The following is a 22,149-nucleotide window of genomic DNA, read 5'->3' on the forward strand; positions in this document are numbered from 1 at the left end:
TGAAAAGAAATTTAAAACAAATTTTGATACGAAGCTATGTATAAATTGTATTAAAAAATAAATATGGATTATAAACGGAATTTGTGATCGTTTAAATATTTTTAAACGAAAATAGAATTTGTTTTATATTTATATAAATCAGAGACATGAAATTGTAAATATATTCACTTTGATAAAATATAATATATGAAAAAATTTAAGAAAGAATTTAAACCAAATTTAATATGAAATTATATATAACCTTTTATAAAGAAAAATAAATATGAATTAGGTTTTCTAACCCTTTCTCCTCGTCCTAATTTGACTTTGGCTTTGTCTTTGGCTTTATCAGAGCAGGTACAAATTCTTTTTCCCCCGCCTCTGATTTTTTTTTTCTAGTGCTTGGTGGCTATCTTATACGGTTGCAAAGGTTGCTCGCAGCTGCGAGGTCGACCGTAGTTGTGAGGGCGATCACAACCACTTAAGGTTGTCTACAGTTGCTTCTCAAGGCCGCAAGGTTCGCGACCTTTTCAATTAGCCCCCTCATGCGACCGTGAGGTCGTCCACCCTACAGTCCCTGAATTCTTATTATTTTTATTGATTTTTACTAATAATTGTGCACTTTTATTGTAAAATACGGCAATAAAAAATAATAATAATAATTAAATAATAAGGTTTAATTGGGAAATAATCTTAATGGAATTTTTAGATATTTTTTAAGAATTTTTCGGAGCTGTGTAATTGGAGGGGATACATTTGCAGACTTGAGAAAAATTTATTTGGAATACCCAATTTAAGTAGGAGTTGATAAAAGAAATTACTTAAGTTTTAATTAAAATAAACCTAGTTATCTAATTTAATTAATGGTTATAATTCCTCACCGTGCCTTATTCCACCCTAATCGTCGAATCCTTCCTCACCTTATCTCGTCGCCGCCCCGATTCTTCCTCCTCTCTCACGCCGTTTACTCTCTGCTCTTCTTCTTCTCCTCATCTTCTCCAACCGGCGCCCCTTTCTCTTCTTCCGCGTCATCTTCCCTCCTCTGCCGTCGTCTCCTCGTCGCGGAGGTCCTCACCACGCCGATTGTCACGAGAGCACCGCCGGCAGCAGTCCTTCTCTCCGCGAGCCTCACCAACACCAAGCTCTCTGGGCTATCAGGCGGCCCGATCCTCTTCTACTTTTCCCCTTGAGTCTCTGCCCTAGATGCAGCCGGCGTCATCGCATCCGACCACAGTACCTGCAATTTTGGGCGGCTAGCGTCGCCGCCATCTCTTTCACCGGCTGCCACTTCTTCCTCTTCCATCTGCCACCGTCGGAGAGCTGAGTACACAGGAGAGTAGGGTTGTTCTTCCGCGTATCAGCAGTTGCGAGGGGTTACCACGCGTTGCCCCCTTCAATTGTGCCGTGGCCATCCGGTCAGCCACAAGGAGGTATGAGATGTTGTCATCTCTATTCCTCTTCCCTGTTTGACAGCCGTCACAACTTATCAACGGATTGGCATCTTCTGGATTGCAGATCCATTGCTGCGGTGACCCCATTTGTGCTTGGATTTGTGCCACTGTCGTGTATCGGTGAATTCTGAGGCGGTGAGGGTTGTTGGACAGATTTACCATCGTCGGAAGAGCCACAAACTGCTGATAAGGGTAGTAATCTGAACCTGATCAGATTTATTAGGTTGTTTCTTTTATCATGTTGGATGTGTGTTATGTTTCTTATTGAATGCTTATATCAAACTTGATCTCCCTTAATTAGAATGCACGCACTTGGCTTTAATTGTTTCATGCACCCAACTTGTTTGATAAAATGTTCCGTAGTTAGGTTCTAATTTTTGCATGTCATGTGTTCATTTCACGTTCGGTGAAATGTCTCTTTCAATAGTTAGGTTCAATCTGATGCATCTTAGTTTACTTAACTCTTGCTTTGTATTGCTCTTTCAATTGTTAAGTTTTATGTCTTCATTTAAATTCAATTAGGTTAAGTTAGATTAGGTTTCTTTAATGCTCTAAGTTTTGTTCCATGCTTAGTTTCGTTAATTACTTCATGTTGACTATTATTTTCTGCAATTGTATTTTATTCATTAGGTTTGATTTCATAGTTGCTTTGAAAAAAAATGATTTCAGTGTCCTCCTCCTTACCGTAGTAGTTCGTTGGATTGTTGTCTAACCTTTCCCGGGATAAGAAAGTCTATATAGAAATTGAATGCTACATCAAGTTGACTCTTACAATTTCTCATAGATAACAAAAAATATTTTGTTAGGACACGCTTGGTTGAAAAGATGAATGTTGGGGTTCATGAGATGACTATGGAGGATGAAGAAGATGACTTCATGCTGTCAAGAAATTACTTCCTTGCCAAAGAAATTGGCAGCTCTTCAAGGAAGAAATCCTCGCAAAAACACGTCGTCGACATCAATCATGTTGACGAACAGGTTTGATTCACCTCCAAAGTGCAAATTGTAGTCACTTTCTGTGATCCTCATATTACTTTTCCCTAGAATTGCAGTTATCCATCGACATATTATTGTTTGCTATTTGGCACAGTTTGTCACTTCCTTGTTAGTTATTATACTCTCCTATTATGGATTTTCCTATTGGTAAGTTGGAGAATCTAGGTTAGTATACTGAGAGAGAAATGCACATGTTTAAGCTACTTTCTTAATGGTGTAACTTATTCCTGTTATTTAGCAATATATAATATTACCTCGTATTCTCAACATACGATACATATCGCTTAAATGCATAAATACTTTTTTTGATCTAATATAACATTTTTGCATTTCTTATCTGTTTTTTTAATATTTGTTTACTGTTTAGTTTTTACTTCTGAACTTACCCCCTTATTTTTACTGGTATCAAGATTCCCTTGTGGCTATATCTTATCTCCCACTCCAATGAATTCTACTGGACTTGGTGGGATGTTGTTTGGAGTAGGTTTCTGTGACTTCTTAAATTGTTGTTTATATGAAAAAGATTTACGTTGCTTAGAGGGTTAAAAAGGAATATCCTACAGCTGCTCCCAAGTTTAGTCCTTCCTTTGGCTGTTTAGCAAATTCAAGCTTCACACAAGTGAATACAAATAGTAACCAGTCAAGTTTACTACTTATATGCCAATCTACTGTTATTAGATAATAACCAATCGATTAGAATAATCAGTTTACTCATGTGAAATAGTTGAAGAATATGTAATCAAATTTTCACCATGTTATTCTTTTTTAAAACATCACTGTTAAAGTTATCATATGACAGTTGGAATAACATGCTTATCCTTTTTCTAATGCTTACACTATTTGATCTCAGGTCCTCCGAAAAGAAGTCTTTGATATTCCAGTGAAGCATGAAAACGAAATCCAACATTTAATCAAAAGTTACAGAAATTTATACCCTAAGTGGCTTTTTGAGTTAAGGTACGTAGGCTTGCTTATGTAGATTTTTGTAGTCCTTCACTTAACATTCTGACATGAGCAGGAATTATATTTCTTGCTATGAAGATATATGCTTTTGACTACAAGTTATTTTAGGAATTCATAAAATTCATCAGAACTGTGTTCTCTTTTAATGTATTTTTGAAGGATTGCACTTATTGCAGGTGTGGTTTTGGTTTATTAATGTATGGATTTGGTTCTAAAAAAGCCTTGCTCGAGGATTTTGCTTCAACAAGCTTAACTGATTTTGGAGTGGTCGTGATCAATGGCTATCTTCCATCAAACAATCTTAAACAAGTACGATTTTTCTTCCCTCTATGCAATTAAACCCTGTGGCTTACAAAACCTATAATTTGATAGTTTTTTTTTTTTTTGGTTTTGCTAATTTTACTTCTGGAACCAGTGAATGCGCATTACTTCAAGGCATATTAAAAAAAAAATTGGAAAACTAAAGTTGCTGGGTATCAAATAATTATCAACTGAAAGAAATTTGTATTTTTCTATTATATTCTTTTGGTCAGAGAGATTTTCTGTATTTAATGTGCTTAGATGTCTCTCTCATTCTTTCGGCACACCAACCAATTTTTGTGGTGATAATCTAGTATTGTTGCTAACAATGTTTAAATTTGATATGGTGATATGGGTGTTTTTCTCTTAGATTGCACATTTTAATTCAAATTTTATGTTTTTTTAATATAAGAAACAGCTTAGCTTTTAAGTATGTTCATCATTCCAGAGCAATTATCTGTACTAGTTTATATTCTATAGCTTAATCACTTACACTCTTTATTTATAATGTGTTCATTCTTAAAGGCCCTGATAACCCTAGCTGAAGTCCTCTCGGACCAATTAAAACATGAAAGGAAGAGCTCTACAAGAAGCAAATCGAACACTGAACATACTTTTAGTTCTCTGTCAATTGAAGATCTTCTCTCATTTCTGAACGTGCAACTTCCACAAGACAATAACTGTTTTGTCTGTGTTATCATACACAACATTGATGGTCCTTCTTTGAGAGATCCTGATTCACAACAGTATCTTGCGCAATTAGCAAGCTGTTCTAGAGTCTGTATGGTTGCATCGATTGACCATGTGAATGCACCTCTTTGTAAGTTTTGGTTAACTTGCATTTCCTATTTGACAGTTTAGCATTTTTTTTTGGTTCTTTACCTACTTCTCACATGCTTCTGATCAGTTAATCATGTTATTGCATTTTGTTAGCATCAAAGTCACTACGTTTAATGAATTTCTGTGGCTACTAGTTGCATGCTTCTTTAGATACCTAGTGGCTGATATCTTGATTTAGGAAAGAAGAGCGATATAGTTGAATGTTTCATTAGATACCTAGTGGCTGATATCATTAGAAGGCTTTGTTCACAAAGTTATATTTAATGGGAGGGGACTTACTCAAAAGAGGTGGAGGTCGATGAGAGAGTGGAAGAGAGGAAAATCTGATTTTTATGCTATACATGTTTTGTTTCTCAGTCCTTGCTAAATGAGTCTGCTCAAGGTTTTGCGCTGCTTTAATGCTCACTTGGTTTGTTTGTAGTGTGGGACAAGAAGATGGTGCACACTCAGTTCAAGTGGTCGTGGCATCACGTCCCAACTTTTGCCCCTTACAAGGCGGAGGGCAATTTTTTCCCATTGATTTTGGCAAATTATGGCAATGCCCAAACCACGAAAACTGCTTTGGTTGTTCTACAGAGTTTGACACCCAATGCGCAGAGTGTTTTTAAAATCCTTGCCGAGCATCAGCTAGCCAATGAGAAAGAAGGCGAGTCGAATCACAATACATTGGTAGTTAGTAATACATTGGTAGTTAGACTCTAATCTTCTTTTGTTTTCAGGCATGCCAAACAGCACCTTGTACACCAAGTGCCGCGCGCGATTCCTGGTTAGCAACCAAGTAACACTGAATTCCCATCTAACAGAGTTCAAAGACCATGAGTTAGTGAAGGCGAGACGGCACTCAGATGGACAAGATTGTTTCTACATTCCTCTACCCTCTGAAGCACTCAGCAAGCTCTTGCAAGAATTGGCATAATCTGATTTCTCGTGGTCCAGTTGTTAGCGAAGTCAACCGTGTGTTTATTTTTTGTGCATTGTTGTGCTCATTCAATGTGTTTTAGCAACTCTAGCTGCTCTAGTTCTTTAGTTTCTATGTTCCTCTATCCCCTTCTAAGCACTCAGTAAGCTGTTGTAAGGATTGGCATGTTTCCCATAAATGATTAGTTTTCAATTGACTCTTCTTACTAAAGTCAACCCAGTGCATTCTTTTATTCTTGCAATTGATTAGTTTTCAGTTGACTTTTGAATGTTCTTTTATTTTAACTCATTTCAACGGAGTGTTTTTTTTTTAGTAATTCAGTATCTAAGTTTTTGAATTGATTAATCACATTGGTCTTGTTATATGAAAATTTTCTATCTGTCATTAGAGTAAAGCCGGAAATGTTCACGAAGACTTATCCAAACGGTTAACGTTCTTAGATTTGTTGTTCCATTGAAGGATAATCTTACGCCGCAGTTGAGATTTAAATTTTAAATGTTCGTTTGAATACTTTATCGTAAAAGATTAATTTACATGCATCAAACTTAATAAGGGATAGTCAACCTTGTTTATCTTAAAATCATCATATCGATAAAGAGAAACCAAGAATTAATCTCTCTCCCGAGTGAAGTTTCTCTCAAGTGGTTTGTAAGTACAAAATCTGTTTCGATATTTAAAAAAATCAGGATATTCTTTTAACGAAAATAAATAAAGGAAGCCTTTTGATAAGCCTCTAAGGGTAGAAGCTCGCGGATAATCTCATCTTTTGTATGTGTTATTAGGCTTTGTAAATTTACATGTCTATATTTAATCCAGGCCAAAGATATTAGATTGTTTGAAATAAACGTTATCATATTTTGTCACAGACAAGATCAGATAATAGAAGATTTTTTTTAAAAAAATTATCCATAAAATAATTTATAGGTCTTTTAACAATTTTCACCAAATTGAGAGAACCATCAGTTTTATAAAACTAAAACGTTTGCATTCTTTTAAAAAAATATAAGGGATGATTTCGAAAATTAAGGGTGCTTTTAAAAGGTTTTACCGTAAAATTATTAATTATGGGGGCATAAATTTAAACAATCGAATATTAAAGTGTTAAACTACAAAAGCATTTTTGTGATCCAATATCATTTCTTTCCTTTTATGGTTCTTTGGACGCTTATTTTGTCATCGTTCCAATGTCGCCGGAAAATGAATTCCACGCTAGATTGGGATCAAGATGGAGATGCAGATGGAGATGGAGGTGGTCGCTGTGATAGCAATGCGACACGAGCTCTGATCGCTATCCAGCCATTGCAATAAATGAAGCCTCTTTTTTGTTTTCCTTTGCTGTCGAGACGCAATTAATGAGATCGCGTGTCGCCTCCCCTCTTTTGTCCGTTGGAATTTTTCGAATGAAATATGCTTCGATTCCTTCTTGTGGTTAGAGTTTTCATTGAGCCATCCTGATGGCGGTGTTGCGTTTGGTTTGACAGTGTCCGCTGTTTGGTGTGGATCGGAGTTCGCTGCAGGCGATTTGGGGGTAATTTTGCCCTCCCCTTTTATCTGTTTTTTTTTCTTTCTTTGTTGGAGGAGGTTTTCTTGTTCCTTGATCCCTTAAATATCACTCCTTGGTGAGATTTCTTCTCGCATGTTCATTTCATTGCATTCCTTTGCATCTCCCCGATAATTGCTCGAGTTTTTAGGTTCTTGGATGTTCTTCAATCTCCCTTTCCTTTTTTTCTGTGAGATTACGGCTGAGAAGTGCAGATTTTGAATTTTGATTGCCAATGGCCGGTTGATGTCTCATTTCGGAGGCTTCTATGGCTTCGATTAGCTTTGCCAATTCCATAGCTTGTCGAGAGGTCTTCTGAAATCCCTCCCGATCAGTCGTTTGTTGGCACAAAGGTGATTTTTTTTTTTTTTTGATGCTTTATGATTATAACTGCACAAAAGGTGGAGGTTTGGATAGATGTATGCTGTGGAGAAGCTCGGTAGCTACATCTCCCGGGGCGTGTACACTGTCTCCGGCCCCTTTCATCCATTTGGAGGAGCCGTGGACATCATTGTCGTCCAACAGCAAGATGGGAGCTTCAAGTCCTCGCCATGGTATGTACGATTTGAGAAATTTCAAGGTGTTTTGAAGATGAAGGAAAAACTCGTAAAGATATCCGTTAATGGTGTTGAAGCTGGATTCAACATGTATTTGGACCATAAAGGGGAAGCCTTCTTCCTCAGGGATGCTGAAGATGGAGAACAAGAATTTTTCATGTCACCTCCAACTTCTGGGGATGAGATAGAGGGGAGAATGAAGAATGACCAATTTGAGAAGACACAGAGTTTTTATGTTGAGGGTGGACAGAAGGAAATGGTCACCCAGGTGGATAATGAAAATGATAAGCTTGTGACAATGAGCTCCAAGCGATCTACAATCCTTGGCTTTGTATTTAGACGGAAAACATTTAAAGAAATTCATGGTGGTGAGAATATGGAGAGAGTGAGTGCATTGGAGCGTGCAGAGATTGCAGCTGACCTGCTAGAGGTAAAGTGGTCAACGAATATGAAGTCTCGAGATCGAACAGTTGACGACATAAAACCATCTGAGAATGGTGAGATGAGTGTCTATGTTTCTGACAAAGAATATTGTCCCTAGACGCCTTCACGAAAAGATTGTTTGCATCACAGTGAAAATTTGAATTCTTATGGTGAGGAAATGGATAATGATCCTGAAAAACCAATTTCAAGTAGAGATAATTTGGAAGAAGCAAGATATAGAATCATTGAGGAGCCTGCAGAGGTATATTCATCTGAGAATGGTGAAAAATCAACTAATGTGAGAAAGAACCCTGAGTCTGTTTCTGGAAGTCCTGGCTACAATCTTCAGATTGATAACTTAGATCGTGTTGGAATTTCTTGTGATTCTTCTGTTTCTGATGTTGATGGTCTAAGTCTGGTTATGAATAACATGCTTACTGGAAAATTTTCAAAACAAATGGTCTCCCATGAAGAGGTGCAGATCGAGACCATGGAGATTACTGATACAGGAGTGAGGAATAAAATAGTCCCAGATTTGGTAGCAGTGCAGTCAGAGGAAACTGGTGTCCAGATTTCTGGTTCGACTGCATATTGTCATGATGAAATGCATTCTCATACTGAAAGCCAAATGAATTCAACGTTAGCAATATCTTCATTGGAAACTGGAAACAGGAAACAGGGAGGTTGCTTCTTTCAGTTATTGTCAGACTTTAGAAAGCTCAACTGATAGGCTTAATGTTTCAGATTACAAAACTTCTGATAACCTGGAGCTTGTTTCTGGTGGGTTCGAACATTGTGAAAATGGAATTTTTTGCGAATCAACTAACATGGTCCTAGAAGTTAGTTCAATTGCAGAAGAGGGTGCAGCATTAAGTAATGAACATTCTGAATATCTCCATTATCAGACCTTGGAAATAGCTAGAAAAAGTGGATTTTCTGGGTCTGAAAAATCTCAATATGACTCTCCCATAGAAGAAGCCTTGATAGGGTCAGATAGCAACGGCTTTGGTACTATCTCCAATCCTATGCCATGTTCTGAACAAATTTCAAGCACTTTCCCTTTTTCATTGAATAAGCAGATACCATCTGAAATTATTTCTGTGGATGTTGTAGCTGGGGAATTTGCTCATGCCCAAGAAATTGATTTTCAGAAATTTGATTTGCTGGGAAATTGCTATCACATGGAGGAAACAGAAACTGCACAAGTTGCTTCTTTATCTGCTTCTATACCCAGCAATCCACTCAAGTATGATGTATTTATGAAATCCGATAGCACTCCTGAAATTCTCAATTCCTACAAATCAGATAATGCAACTCAAAACAGTGAAGGTTTTGATATAAAGTATAATTTGAAGAGATCACACTCTTTGGAGGATATCAATGTTGCTCAAGATCTCGACATCATCAGTAAGCATAAAGAAGTAGCTGAATATAGTGTTCCATGCTCTGAGAGCTCAGATGATGTTCAATTCCCACTCAGTGATGTAGACAACTTTGGTGCTAAAGAAATTGACTCAGAATTATCTAGCAATGAAAAAGTTGGTGAAACAGAAGATTCCCAATTACTGAATGCAGAAATTGATCTAGAAGAAAAATATTTGGAAATAAGAAACAATAAAAGCTCTCTAAGTAACTCTGATGTCTTCTGTTCTCACTCTAGTTCAATAAGTATTTCAAGTTGTAAGAGATGCTCCGGAGAAAATGACTGGTCATCCAGATCATTGCCCATTGTCCAAAGTGATATCGAGGATCTTGAAGGATCTGCTCTACATCACTCATTGAGTTGCTCATTGGTTGAAGAAAATAACATGCAAGAGACTGTTACTTCTGATGACAGTGAAGAGGAATCAAGAAGAAGCTTCACAAATGTCACAATTGGTAAAGATTACCTGCACCATCCATTTTCATCGTCACAATAACCTATCTGTTAAATTTGTAGTATAACATATTATGGAAGATATATGTGCAAACTCAAGATGATCAACTTTCTTTAATAGCTTGTTTCATTGTTCATCCTTATTTGATCCAATTTCTATTGGCTGACCTGATTTTGAAGATTGTTGAAGAAACAAGAATCTATGACATATCTTCATTGAGGTTAATTATGCTAAAATGACCAGGAAATTTCTGGATGAATATATTTATAATTACCTATCTTGTCCTAGTGTATGGTTAAATTGTGATAAAGAATTGTTAAGTGCTCAGAATAAATTGATGATGAAGTCATATACTATATGCAAGTATACATATCAGTGCACGAAAAAATATCCCGATATTAAGGACTGAGGTATTTGGTGTTTGTATGCAGAGATATCCCTATGCAAACACTTGTTATTTGAAGGGATGGGAAAAGATGCAGCTTGTCGAGAATTTGATGCTGAAAAAGTGAATTTGGAGAAATTCATTGTATTAGGTCCTTCAGTTGTGAATAATGAAAGGCTTGTGGTTAGAATTGGTGATCAGTACTTTCCATGGAGTGCAGCAGCACCTACTGTTTTGGGAATTATTTGTTTTGGGAAAAAAGTGGTACTTGAGCCTGAAGGTATGATACATGTGGAGAGAGCTGAGAAAACACTAGGAACTTCAAAAAGTATGCTCATACAACCTCGGGGAAATTGGAACATATGGCCTTTTGTTAAAAGGTCCAAAACCTTAAGTAATCCAGAAGCAATCACTGAAGTTAGCAATGACATGATTGCAGATCCTGATTTTAAAAGCAATGGAAGAATAGCACAAGCAAGTGACATGATAAAAATCAAGAATTCCAAGAGGTGCAGTTGCTTACTCCAACTTCCCAAGAACTTGCTTCATTGAATCTTAAAGAGGGAAAGAATGTAGTGACATTCAGTTTCTCAACTGCAATGCTTGGACTGCAACAGGTTCTTCCTATTGCTTTTGCCCTTGCTTTCTGGTTGTGGTGATATTTGTTCTTTTCTCTATATCATGCTTATTTTGTATCTAATTAATAGGTGGATGCAAGGATCTATCTTTGGAAATGGAATACTCAGATAGTTATCTCAGATGTAGATGGAACTATCACCAAGTGTGTACTTCTTACATGACATGCTTGTCTGCCTCTTTCTTTTTATATGGCTAACTAATTCTCCATGTGTTGTAGTCAATAGGGTGTATTGTTGTTTTTGTTGTTTTAGGCAGCTTAGTTAGTCTGACAAAAATTCCTTAAACCATGCCAAATTCCTTCTTTGTTCAGAGTTTTGCATTTTGCGGTCCATTAATTTACTACCCAATAACATGGATATAATGAATACTTTAAATGACCTTTTTTATTGAAGCATGAAACTGACAATAAGCCTGTTATATTTTATTTTAAGGAAAGTCAGTTATGCATTTTATCAAATTTATTTACTAGCTGGTTAGGTATGTTTTCTCAGTAGATAAATACCAGCTGGTACTGATTGGTACTAGTTGGCATGGCCAAAATGTATCTTTCCAGTCAACAACCTATATCGATAATGTGTCCGCATAGGTAAATGTTACTATGCCACCTGTGCCAGAACAGTATGGTGGTACCAACAGAGACGGACTCTATATCAACCTGTATTGACCTAGACATAAAGATCCTCTATCCGATACTCATCCTTCGATTTTGTTTACCAGTTATGGGGAAGAGATGAAATACTATATAAAGAGAGGAGACGGGAAGCACAAGCATCAACTACATAAAAGAAGAGAGAAGCCAAGATGTATCCATATCTTGTATTTGTGTCTAATCCAATTCCAGTTGTGCTAGTTAGAGGCTATTAGAGAATTAAAACTCAATTAAGTTGATCTTGTTACACTTAATGTTGGTACATCATGATACCAAACACACACTGTTTTGACCAGAGCCTGAAACTCCAACACAAAGCGATACTAAACTTTGCACCTTTTCTATTTTTTGATAGTGTGGATCAACAATTTACAAGTGATTTTGCATATATTATTATATTTGATAAAAGATCACTTCTTTAAATGAAGTTCTTGTTTTGTTTATATGGATAATTGAATTGACTTGCAACATTTTGATGTGTACTTTATAGTGAATTATCTTTTTTTTTTTTTTGCCTATTTTTCAGATCTGATGTTCTTGGACAGTTTATGCCATTAGTTGGTATTGATTGGTCCCAGACTGGTGTTGCTCATTTATTTTCTGGAATCAAGGTTAAGTAAACCTGTATTTTTTTGTTACCTTTTGCAGTTCTTGGTTATGTTATTGTCAGATAAACCTTTCATATTATCCTCAAATGTTGATCCATATTTCTTCATTGCCAGTTATCAACTCTTAGCATTCATAGTATCAAGAATTGCTTACTCTAACTGCAGATTGTGCTTAAGTTTCAAATCCTGACTATAGATTATCATGGTTTTATCTCCATAGATTGCATTGACTTGGTTACAGTAACTTCATTTGCAGAAGGTTGTGTGCTAAAGCCTAAGGGAACTTTCTCAGTGTATTGTCTGTCTAATGGTTACCGGCTTTGTATAACTTACCTTATTTGTTGCTAGTCTAGCTGTAATTTAGTTTCTCTTGTGAAAGGATGATGACAACCAATCAACAATGAATTGAAGAGACAAACTGGGTCTAGTTGTTTGCCATCGAAATGTTTTAGGATCCTGTGACTAATATTGGTCATTCCTCATTGTAAGTGGCCATTGTTTAATCTGACTGCAAGCTTCAATTTGGTCCCTCTTCTGAACTACTACAAAAATTAATCTATATAAGCTCATTGCATTTCTTACATATCATGTCATTATGGGCATCAGCACCTAAAGGTGAAAACCCAAATGGAAGACACAGAAAGTAGGGGCACTGGTGAGTAGGGAAGTGATCACATGAAAATCATGCTAAGAAATTGTGAAACTCTTCACTGGCCCATAGATCACAAAGATTGAACTGAGCACAGACACACACAACAAGCGAAGCAAGCATGAGGAAATCAGGGAGTTGGGTCAAGACACGAAAGAGATGCAGAGACCATTCCCTTCTTCATTGTGCCAATAGGCAGAGTTCGCAAGAAATTCAACATAATTGATATTGGATCAGATACATTGATCGATTACAATTTAGATCCAATAGAAAGGCTTACATGATATTTGATTAATATTGTCTTATATATGCTTTGTCAGGAGGAATCAAGTAGGCATCCAGTTTTACACAATAATATAAGGGGTGTGAGGTCTAGACTCTAGGCTTCCCTCTAAGGAATTCAATCTCTTTTTTGCCTGTAAGGTCTACAGTTCCTTCTAATGAATTAAATCTCTTTTCCTTTAACCTTATTCTTCTTGCATCGGTTGACGACTTGCTCACATAGCTTACCTAGTTTGAACCTTATTTTCGCCGCCAACACACTCAATTCTTGTTTCACCTGTGATCCAGCGTCCCTGGACTTGGTCTCAAAATCAAGCAACTGAAAGCTATTCCTACTAGAATGTGTAAGCTGTAGTGATCATGTATCTGCCTTGATCAGCACAATTCACCCTTAGATTCTGATACACTGCCAAAGAATTCTTCTAAGGCATGTCAACAATCAATGCAAATTGTCAGTGGATATTTGTTTAACTACTAGAAGTTTTCACATCAACTGACATATGCATTTAATTTATTGTAATTTTTTGCTATTTTCTATTATATTCCTGTTGAAGCTTTGTTATTTTTGAATCTTTCAGAGGAACCAATCAATCATATATATGATGCTAAACAAATATAATATGAATATTTCTGTCTCTCAGGACAATGGATATCAATTGCTCTTTCTGAGTGCCAGAGCAATTTCACAGGCTCATCTAACAAGACAGTTCCTTTTCAACCTTAAACAGGTGATTCAGTGTTAACTGATTTTATAGAAAAGACGATTGGGATTCGTGACCTGTTCTTATGGTCTTTCAATTCAAGGATTCTGACCATATTCAGTTTGCAGGACGGTAAGGCATTGCCAGATGGTCCAGTGGTCATATCTCCGGATGGTTTTTTTCCTTCACTCTACAGAGAAGGTCTACAATTTTTCTCTTTTTCCCCTTTAATTGTGGTAGAAGATGATAGATAATTTGGATCCATCTTACTTTTTTTTCCCCTTTCCAACCTCTATCTAACATTGCTTAGTGTATCTGTGGATCAAATTGCAACACAACCTTCTTAATTTACCTCTTCTTTGTCAATGAATCTTAATTTCATTAATTTCTCTTATGGTCATGCATCTGATTATATTCTGAAGGCTCTATATATTGATTATTGCCTAAGATGTGTGTTATATTACTTCAACCATTACATAGTATGAAATGGAACAAGTTCCCAAACCTTGTTGAATGTAGCTTCAGATATATACTTTTGAACTCTGGTTATGAGTGTCTTGAGACTGTTCAGTTTGAGGATTGGTTGGAAAAATTCAGCGGGTTAAACTTTTGTTGTTAGATGGGAAAATCTGTTCAAATGATGCCTAGAGTGTAAGAAGTTGAAAGGAAACAATTAATATTCAGTGGCTCAATTGATTTTTCTCATTTGATAAGATTAATGGAATAATTTTGAAATAGATTATTATTTCGGTTTAATTTTAAATTATTTTCCTATTTAGTTTTCACATGCCCAAGAAGTTTTCTTTATAGAATATGTTGTATAGTTTTACTTAAAATCTTAAATCACATAAAAAATTGCTCTAAAAGTCTTAATCCACAATTTATGAGTCAGTAAACTACCTTAGTGCGCTTCTCTGAACTTATGGAATTTGATTCCCAATTGATGATAGTTGAGGTGGGAATAATGAACCCATCGAGGTGATGAGTTACTTAACAATCTCATATGTTGGATTCTTTCTTAAAGATTCTGTGATATAACTTCAGTTATCAATATTTTAAGGATTTTCATTATCTAAAAAAAAAAATCTTATTGTCCAAGAAACATGAACACATACCAAATCAATCCATAGTCATACTTATTTGTATATTCATTTCATTTAGAAGACATAATTTGATGCTAAAAACAACTTAGCACAACTTGCGTACCTGGCATCATAGATCAGTCAATGAGAAAGTTGTCATACATTTTACAAGTACCAAAATTTAGAAAATGTAGGATTTATCTTGCCTAAAGTTTTCGTTGTTTGAATCTTCATATAATCCCATTTAAGAATTTTGTACTGCTTGATTGAAAGGTTGGATAGCGTATGTAATAGTAAGTTTAAGTTGCCTAGTACATCTTTGTATGTAGGAAATTTTGGAGTTACATTTATGATGGCTACTATCTAAGTGGAAGCAATTTGAATCATATTCTAAATAGTTTGTTCTAATACATCACCCTTGCTCTTACTTAGATGTCTGAAAAAACTTTGATCACATAAGGAACTCAAAATGTTTGAAAATTTTGATTTTGCGATATTAACATATTTGGCAATGCTTTGGCCAATCAATATATTTTAATTCTTGAACTTTTACTTATCGCAGTTATCAGAAGAGCTCCTCATGAATTCAAGATCTCATGTTTAGAGGCAAGACATGTTCTTTTGCTAGATTTCTCATTAATGCTTGTTTCTTCAAGTGCAGATACGTACATCCCTCTTATCTTTGTTTAGTCACTTTGTGCAATGAAAAAGATAAATTCTCCCGCTTACTTTTGTAGCTTTGACACTGTTTATTGCTTCAGTAGCGGAAAGTGTCCATCATACAAATTGTCTGACCATGTTATTCTGATCTTCTTGTTTTTCATTTTCTGAACTAATTTCTAGGTATAACTTATTGATGGTTCCGTGTCTTATTTTTTCTAGCTTAATTGATAGTTTTATTATTTTTTTTTTCATCTAAGAGATGCCATAAGCTCTTGTGTTGTCATAACTTTCAGGCTATCAAAGCACTTTTCCCACCTGATTCCAATCCATTCTATGCTGGTTTTGGAAACAGGGGCACTGATGAGATCAGTTACCTCAAGGTTGGAATTCCTATAGGCAAGATCTTCATTATCAATCCTAAGGTATTCATCCAAATGATAGTGTTTACTGATGTTAAAAAATGTATGCAGAATTGTTTTTTTAATATTTTTCATGATTGCTTGTGAATGCTCAGGGTCAGGTTGCAGTAAACCGTCGTGTTGATACAAAATCTTATGCTTCGCTCCATCAGTTTGTTAATGGAATTTTTCCACCTATGACCTCGTTTGAGCAGGTTAAGCAATATGATCATTAGAGTTTAGGGCACTTCCAAAGCCATGCACCTAATGATGTAGTAATATTCCTTAGATAAGTTCATCGCTATGTTAAAATGCTGCCTCCTTCAGTATTATCAGTTAATCTTTGAGGATTATTTTTCACATATTGATAAAGTTGTTGGCCCAACGGTAAAGTTGTTGCTTTGTGACCAAAAGGTCACAGGTTCGAATCCTAGAAACAACCTCTTGTAAAAAGCAGGATAAGGCTGCGTACAATGGATCTTTTCTCGGGACCCTGCATAGCAAGAGCTTCGTGCACCGGGCAGCCCTTTTTTTTTTTTTTTGAAACTGTTTACCGCCTGCAAAACTTTTTTGCTCTCTTCATCAGTGTAGTGTGTAGTGTTTATTTACACATGATGATACTTTCAATAAATACTAATTGTTTCGCAAAGCAAAAGAAGATTCATCTACCATATCTTGTGTCTATTAATCTTCCATCTTAATGGACAATGTGATACAGATAAATGAGATGCTTGAATCGCTCTCGAGTATTTATTAGTTTGGAAAATGTTTGGCACTTGCGAAACTTTTTAACCACGACATACCAAATGATAATGTGTGCGCGCCAAATACTTGCCATTTACTTGTTGATTATGCACATTGTTGATGTTATGAGTCTGAAAGTAGAGACTGATCTATTTTATACAAGCATCCGCAAATCAAATATTAAGCGTGCAAACTGTTCATCTGTTTAAGCTTTAATTTCTCACTTCTTGTTATTGAACCCTTATTTTTTTTGTTTAATCTTTTGTAGGTCAATTACTAGTTGGTCATGGAATTTAAAGCATGTATGCTGCTAAGTGGTGGCATACTGTACATACATAAGAAAAAAATCATGGAGTTGGATCTTCCAATCCATAGCATGAATCGAATACCTGCATTGTTGGTGATGAGTTGGTCGACCTATTTGTTTATGTGAATGTTTTGTTGTATGATCAAATCCATGTAATATCTTGAAGAATATATATCCTGGCCGGCACTGGGGGGTCGTTAAGGTAGCGGATCTACCTTTGAAGAATATATATCCATATTTTTTTAATTGAGATCAAATATCTAGTTTATTGGAAGTGATTGGTTCAGTTTCATGGAAGTTTTTAATCGTCATCTATTAATTTTCCGAAGTTGAGACTCAATTGGTAGATGTCTAAAAAATTAAGAAGATATCTTACCGCTATACTATTATTCCGGGGACAAGAAGGAATACTTTTAAATTATAAGACTGAGAGAATAAAATGAATCTTTCAAAGGATTATTATTATGAAACCAATAAAATGAATCATATCTTTCCAAGGATTATTATTATGAAACCATTCCTATTCAGTAGTTAACTGAATACTTAAATATTACCACAAGTTAGTAAAACATGGATAGATAGAACAAGAAACAGAATTCTTCAATGAAATCTAGGGGCATAAATAAATTAAATCGAGTTGAATAATATGAATTAAAATCTAGGGGCGTAAACGAATCAAATCGAATCAAATAATATGAAAATATTGATATTTGAGTTGAAGCTCAAAATATATATATGACATTTGAAGTTCGAAAATATAAATAATTTTTGCTTAAGCTTGATTCAAATTGTTCGAACCTTGATTCAAGCATATTCAAACTATAATTCAAAATGATTTAAATTCATATTCAAACTATAATTCAAAATGATTTAAATTCGAATTCAATTTGAATTATTTGAACCTTTTTAATTGGAATTCGATTTGAGTTCAGTTGGTGAACAATCGAATAAAATGGTATAAGTTTGAATTTGACTTGAAAAAAATATTCTAACATATTCGTTTGAACCTTTTTAATTGGAATTCGATTTGAGTTCAGTTGGTGAACAATCGAATAAAATGATATAAGTTTGAATTTGACTTGAAAAAAATATTCTAACATATTCGAGTTCGGTCTGAATTCGATAATTTTGAATATGAATCAAATATTTTTTAAGTCAGCTTGAAAAGCTCGCGAACCGGCTCGATCCGTTTGTAACCCTAATGAAATCCCAGAGATGCATAACTAGACATGGATTTCTCCTCAAGATAAACAATTAATAGAAAAGATCAGGAGATGACTCTCCCGCTTTTGTTACAAACCGTGAGCATACTACTTTGTGATAGCACAAGCTTCCAAACAGGAAGCTAAAAAACTAGTCAGTATTGAATTGATTCCACATTAACTTCTTGCTTGAAACTATCTGAAAAAACAACCATACTTATCTACATGGAAACTAGGTACACCATTATCTTCACTCTGATTTTCCGAAAATTCAACTGTTCACCTCCTCGTCGTCATATAATGGTGCTTCAGTTTCAGAGAGCACTAAGATTGAATCAACTTCCCATGTTCTGCTGCTGGATTCTGAATTTACTGTGCATAGAGAAGTATGGTTCGCAACAGAAATTGGGGAAACAAATGCTTTCTTAGAGGGGAGCTGAAGAATAATCAAATGGAAGTTATCAGTTGAAAGTTGTAAAAATTGCAAAATGAGGAATTATGCATAAATGTTTGTTCAGTTCCTATGCATAAATGAGGAATACGGAGTCTACCCCATACTTGATTATTGATAGAATTATGAGCAACTTGAGCACCCGGCTTTCTTTTCAGACTTATTGTACTTCTTTTCTCAGATATAAGTTCGTCATCAACGAAGTTCTGGTCTGACACCTCTGCAAGATGAAGGATCAACTTTCAGGCTAGATATTTCAAATAAATTGTGGAGTTCAACAAACTTGATACATTTTTCATTGCCCAGCTGAAGACTGGTTTTGGACTCACAGAACTAGAATATCAAATGGTTGAGTTTCTCCATAAAAAGAAAAGATGGTTGAGTTGCAAAATCAGCAATATGAGGATTCAGTGGCAAAGGAGAGTAGTGCATTCCCAAATACATGTAACCATCTTCATCATCATCATCATGAATGAAGCCATGTTGTCAAAGATAACTATTATGGTAGCCTAAAAACCTTTTCACAAGCAGGAATCAAATAATAATGTAGAATTATTTTTTTTTCCCTTGTTAACTTACGTAACCTATGGGAAGAGTCAAAAGGTGTGGCTAAACATGAAAACCTTAGCTTAAAAAACACTTTATAAACAACATAAAAATGTATGGATAATGGTGATGGAGCACTTATAAAAATTCAGGTTTGTTTTTGAATCAAACAGAAATTCCTTGCCATATACCTATGTACACCAACACAATTAACACAAAACATACAAAAGCCTGCCTTCAATTGGACGCAAACTCAAAAGGTAATGGACTTCATAACCAAGCTAAGAAAACACCTTTAAATAATAAGTACCTGCGCTGCTACCAACAGAATCTTGACAACAGTTGTGCTTTGAGCTTGTTCCTTCTCCATAATGACCATCATTCTCTAGATGAACTGAAGGTCGAGTGAGATGAGAATAATCAATCTTGTCAGATGATTTAAGATTCTTCTCCTTCATAATGCAAGTTGGTCGAAAATGTTGAATCCATGGATTTGCAGACAGAGGCATGAGACCAGTCTCAGTCTCTGCATCTATCTTGTCCATGTCATATATAAAGTTCTTCCAAGAACTCATACGCAATACCTTGAACTGCAGAGTTGACGTGGTTCTTGATCAGAAAGTTTAAGACATAATAAAAACAGGTATCAAAAGGAAAGGAACAGGGCTAAAAGTAGAAATCTCTAACAACCTGACCAGCTTTTTGATCATTTTCACATTGTCCACAAGATCCCTTTGGCATTTTCATCCTTGATAACCATCCGTGAAATGCATTTGTTTCGTATTTCTCATTGTATAGCTCATTAACAAAAGCGGATTCAATGCAATTAAGAAATATTACATGTTTTTCATCTGTCCATCCATTTGATAGAGAACCCACCAGCTGAGAGTCCTGAAAGGTAAGAGATATACATTAACTCATTATTCTATACCAAAGATGGAATAGAGAATCCATATAATGGATATTAATGGTTGAGAATGTAATACCAAAGATGAATTAAGCATGCAATTGAACAAAACAAATTAAGCAAATCTGACTTCAGTGGAAATAAGTGCAGTTAGAACTTAGAACAGGCTATAACCTTAGATAACGATTGGTCTAGCATGAGACCTAGATGAAGAGTATGTCATGAAGTCTAAGGTGCCTTAGTATCAAAAACATGATAAAAATTGCTATCATATGGTGGAACATGACGGCCTTGCATCTTGCTATAGTATGAAAATTCCAACAAGGGATCAGGGAGAGTAGATGAGCTACGAGGACCTTGTGTGACCACTTATCAATACTTTTTAGTCAGTTAAAGGAAGGACAGAGCTATAGAAGTCTTCAGCCAAATTCCAAGGTAAAAATTTTTTGCTGAAGAAAAACAACAAAAATCCATAAAATATTCAACAAAATTCACAGCATGTTGATCTTTGTGTTTTGTTTTTTCTTCTTCTCGTAGATTTCTCTTAATGGATGACAGGCATTAAATATCCTGAAAATGTTCCCATTTCCACTTCAAGAACCTTAAGTATTTTCCTTGTTATAACATCCACAATTCCACACACTTCCTTCCACCTTTCTGGCTGAAAATTGACCAGATTCGATAATGATAAAAACTCAAGTTGAATGCACCTCCTTTCTAGAGCATACTTTACAATTTTTCTTGAGGTGTCTCAGAAATGGAATCAGATATATGGGAAATTATCATTGTTTGACAAAAGATGAAATAAGAGAACAAGTGAAAAAGGAGGAAGAAGATAAGTATTATACATTACTAGAAGAATTGCTAACCCGATCCCTGCTATTATTCGTCCAGATAAATTCTACTACTTTTCAGGAGTCCACCAGGGCATCAACAATTCGCGAGTCTAAACTATAGAGTATGACTAGGATTACTACGGGTGTCTAACTGGTACACTGAGTAAACATTCTCCCCTTCACCATCATGTTGGTTCAGGGATTCACCTTACAGACCATGGAATTCTCACTAGATCTTCCTGCATAATAAGCATGAACGTAGATCGAACCAGCATACATCAAACTCAATATACCTACGCAAAAGCCAGCGTTTTGCACTATCAAAGATTTTCAGCAAGTAAACAATCTTACGACGGAAAAAAATATCTTTATTAAGGTAATTTTTCCTTTTTCGTAAAGTTTACAGATGCACTTTTTCGTAAAGAGAAATTGGTCAAACATCACCTTTATATTGAAGTTAAAAAGAAAAAAGAAAAAAGAAAAAAGCTTTCTTAATATCCAATCCGCTAACTACCATATAAAAAAGAAAAGCAAGAATTGGGGATGAGTCCAGGAAAACCTAAATTTATCGTTACGATTCCAAGAAATACCCGTCAAAATTCTATCTGAAATATCCTGATACTCAAGAGGATCAACTTAAACGACAAAGGAAGTAGCCTTCTATGGATTAGACGAGTTAGAAGTGGGGTAAACGATCACTCACAGTGCTAGGGCTCTCCAACTTCGGAATCTTTTCCGTGTTCGGCCGATCCGACTCGCCCATGTGCACGGCGATAAGTCTCCAGGAAGCCTCCCACCTCGATCGAACGTAGAATAAAAGAATCCGAAAAACAAACAAACAAACTTCTTCGAAATCCTCTGCCTCTGGATCGCCCCTTCTCTTCGGAGACGGAGACGGAGGAGAAACGGACTCGATGGATCGAAGCGAGGTGGCGAACCAGAGATATTTATGCCGGCGCTCCTCGGTGGGGCCCTTGTTTGTTTGTCCTACGTGTCACGGTTTGCCAGGTGGAAAGCGCGCAGGTGGCCCACTGACTCTCCGACTCCAACGAGATATTTTTGAGAGGAGCAAAAATTCTCTTTCATCCCTAGACTTTCAAAAATGACAATTTACCCAGACGAGAACAATTAACTCCACGAACGTTTCGTTTTCGAGACCGCCAAAGTATACGCGGCTACCCTCCCATCCAATCACAACACGAGTACGCCTCCAATAATACCGTCATGGACCATAAAAATATTAACTTTCCAAAAA

At 35.9% G+C, this 22,149-nt stretch overlaps 2 protein-coding genes and 1 pseudogene across 2 annotated transcripts; 2 read left to right on the forward strand and 1 right to left on the reverse strand.

Moving 5' to 3' along the window:
• Positions 1–861: 861 nt before the first annotated feature.
• LOC122018946 (origin of replication complex subunit 2-like) lies at positions 862–5,658 on the forward strand. The gene is made up of 8 exons (XM_042576428.1): positions 862–1,409; positions 1,495–1,622; positions 2,237–2,408; positions 3,277–3,383; positions 3,566–3,698; positions 4,215–4,509; positions 4,951–5,175; positions 5,249–5,658. Exons 3-8 carry the CDS (start codon positions 2,256–2,258, stop codon positions 5,443–5,445), a joined length of 1,110 nt encoding a protein of 369 aa, XP_042432362.1. The 5' UTR covers positions 862–1,409; positions 1,495–1,622; positions 2,237–2,255; the 3' UTR covers positions 5,446–5,658.
• Positions 5,659–6,578: 920 nt separating this feature from the next.
• On the forward strand, positions 6,579–16,877 carry LOC122018948 (annotated as a pseudogene).
• Positions 16,878–18,176: 1,299 nt separating this feature from the next.
• LOC122021914 (cold-regulated protein 27-like) lies at positions 18,177–21,877 on the reverse strand. Its single transcript, XM_042580093.1, has 5 exons — positions 21,598–21,877; positions 19,842–20,042; positions 19,462–19,741; positions 18,713–18,825; positions 18,177–18,590 (listed from the first exon to the last, which is right to left on the reverse strand). The coding sequence occupies exons 1-5, from the start codon at positions 21,655–21,657 to the stop codon at positions 18,426–18,428; spliced, it is 819 nt and encodes a 272-aa protein (XP_042436027.1). The 5' UTR covers positions 21,658–21,877; the 3' UTR covers positions 18,177–18,425.
• Between the last annotated feature and the right edge of the window lie 272 nt (positions 21,878–22,149).

This window comes from Zingiber officinale, chromosome 9A (genome assembly GCF_018446385.1).
Source record: "Zingiber officinale cultivar Zhangliang chromosome 9A, Zo_v1.1, whole genome shotgun sequence".
NCBI classification, from domain to species: Eukaryota; Viridiplantae; Streptophyta; class Magnoliopsida; order Zingiberales; family Zingiberaceae; genus Zingiber; species Zingiber officinale.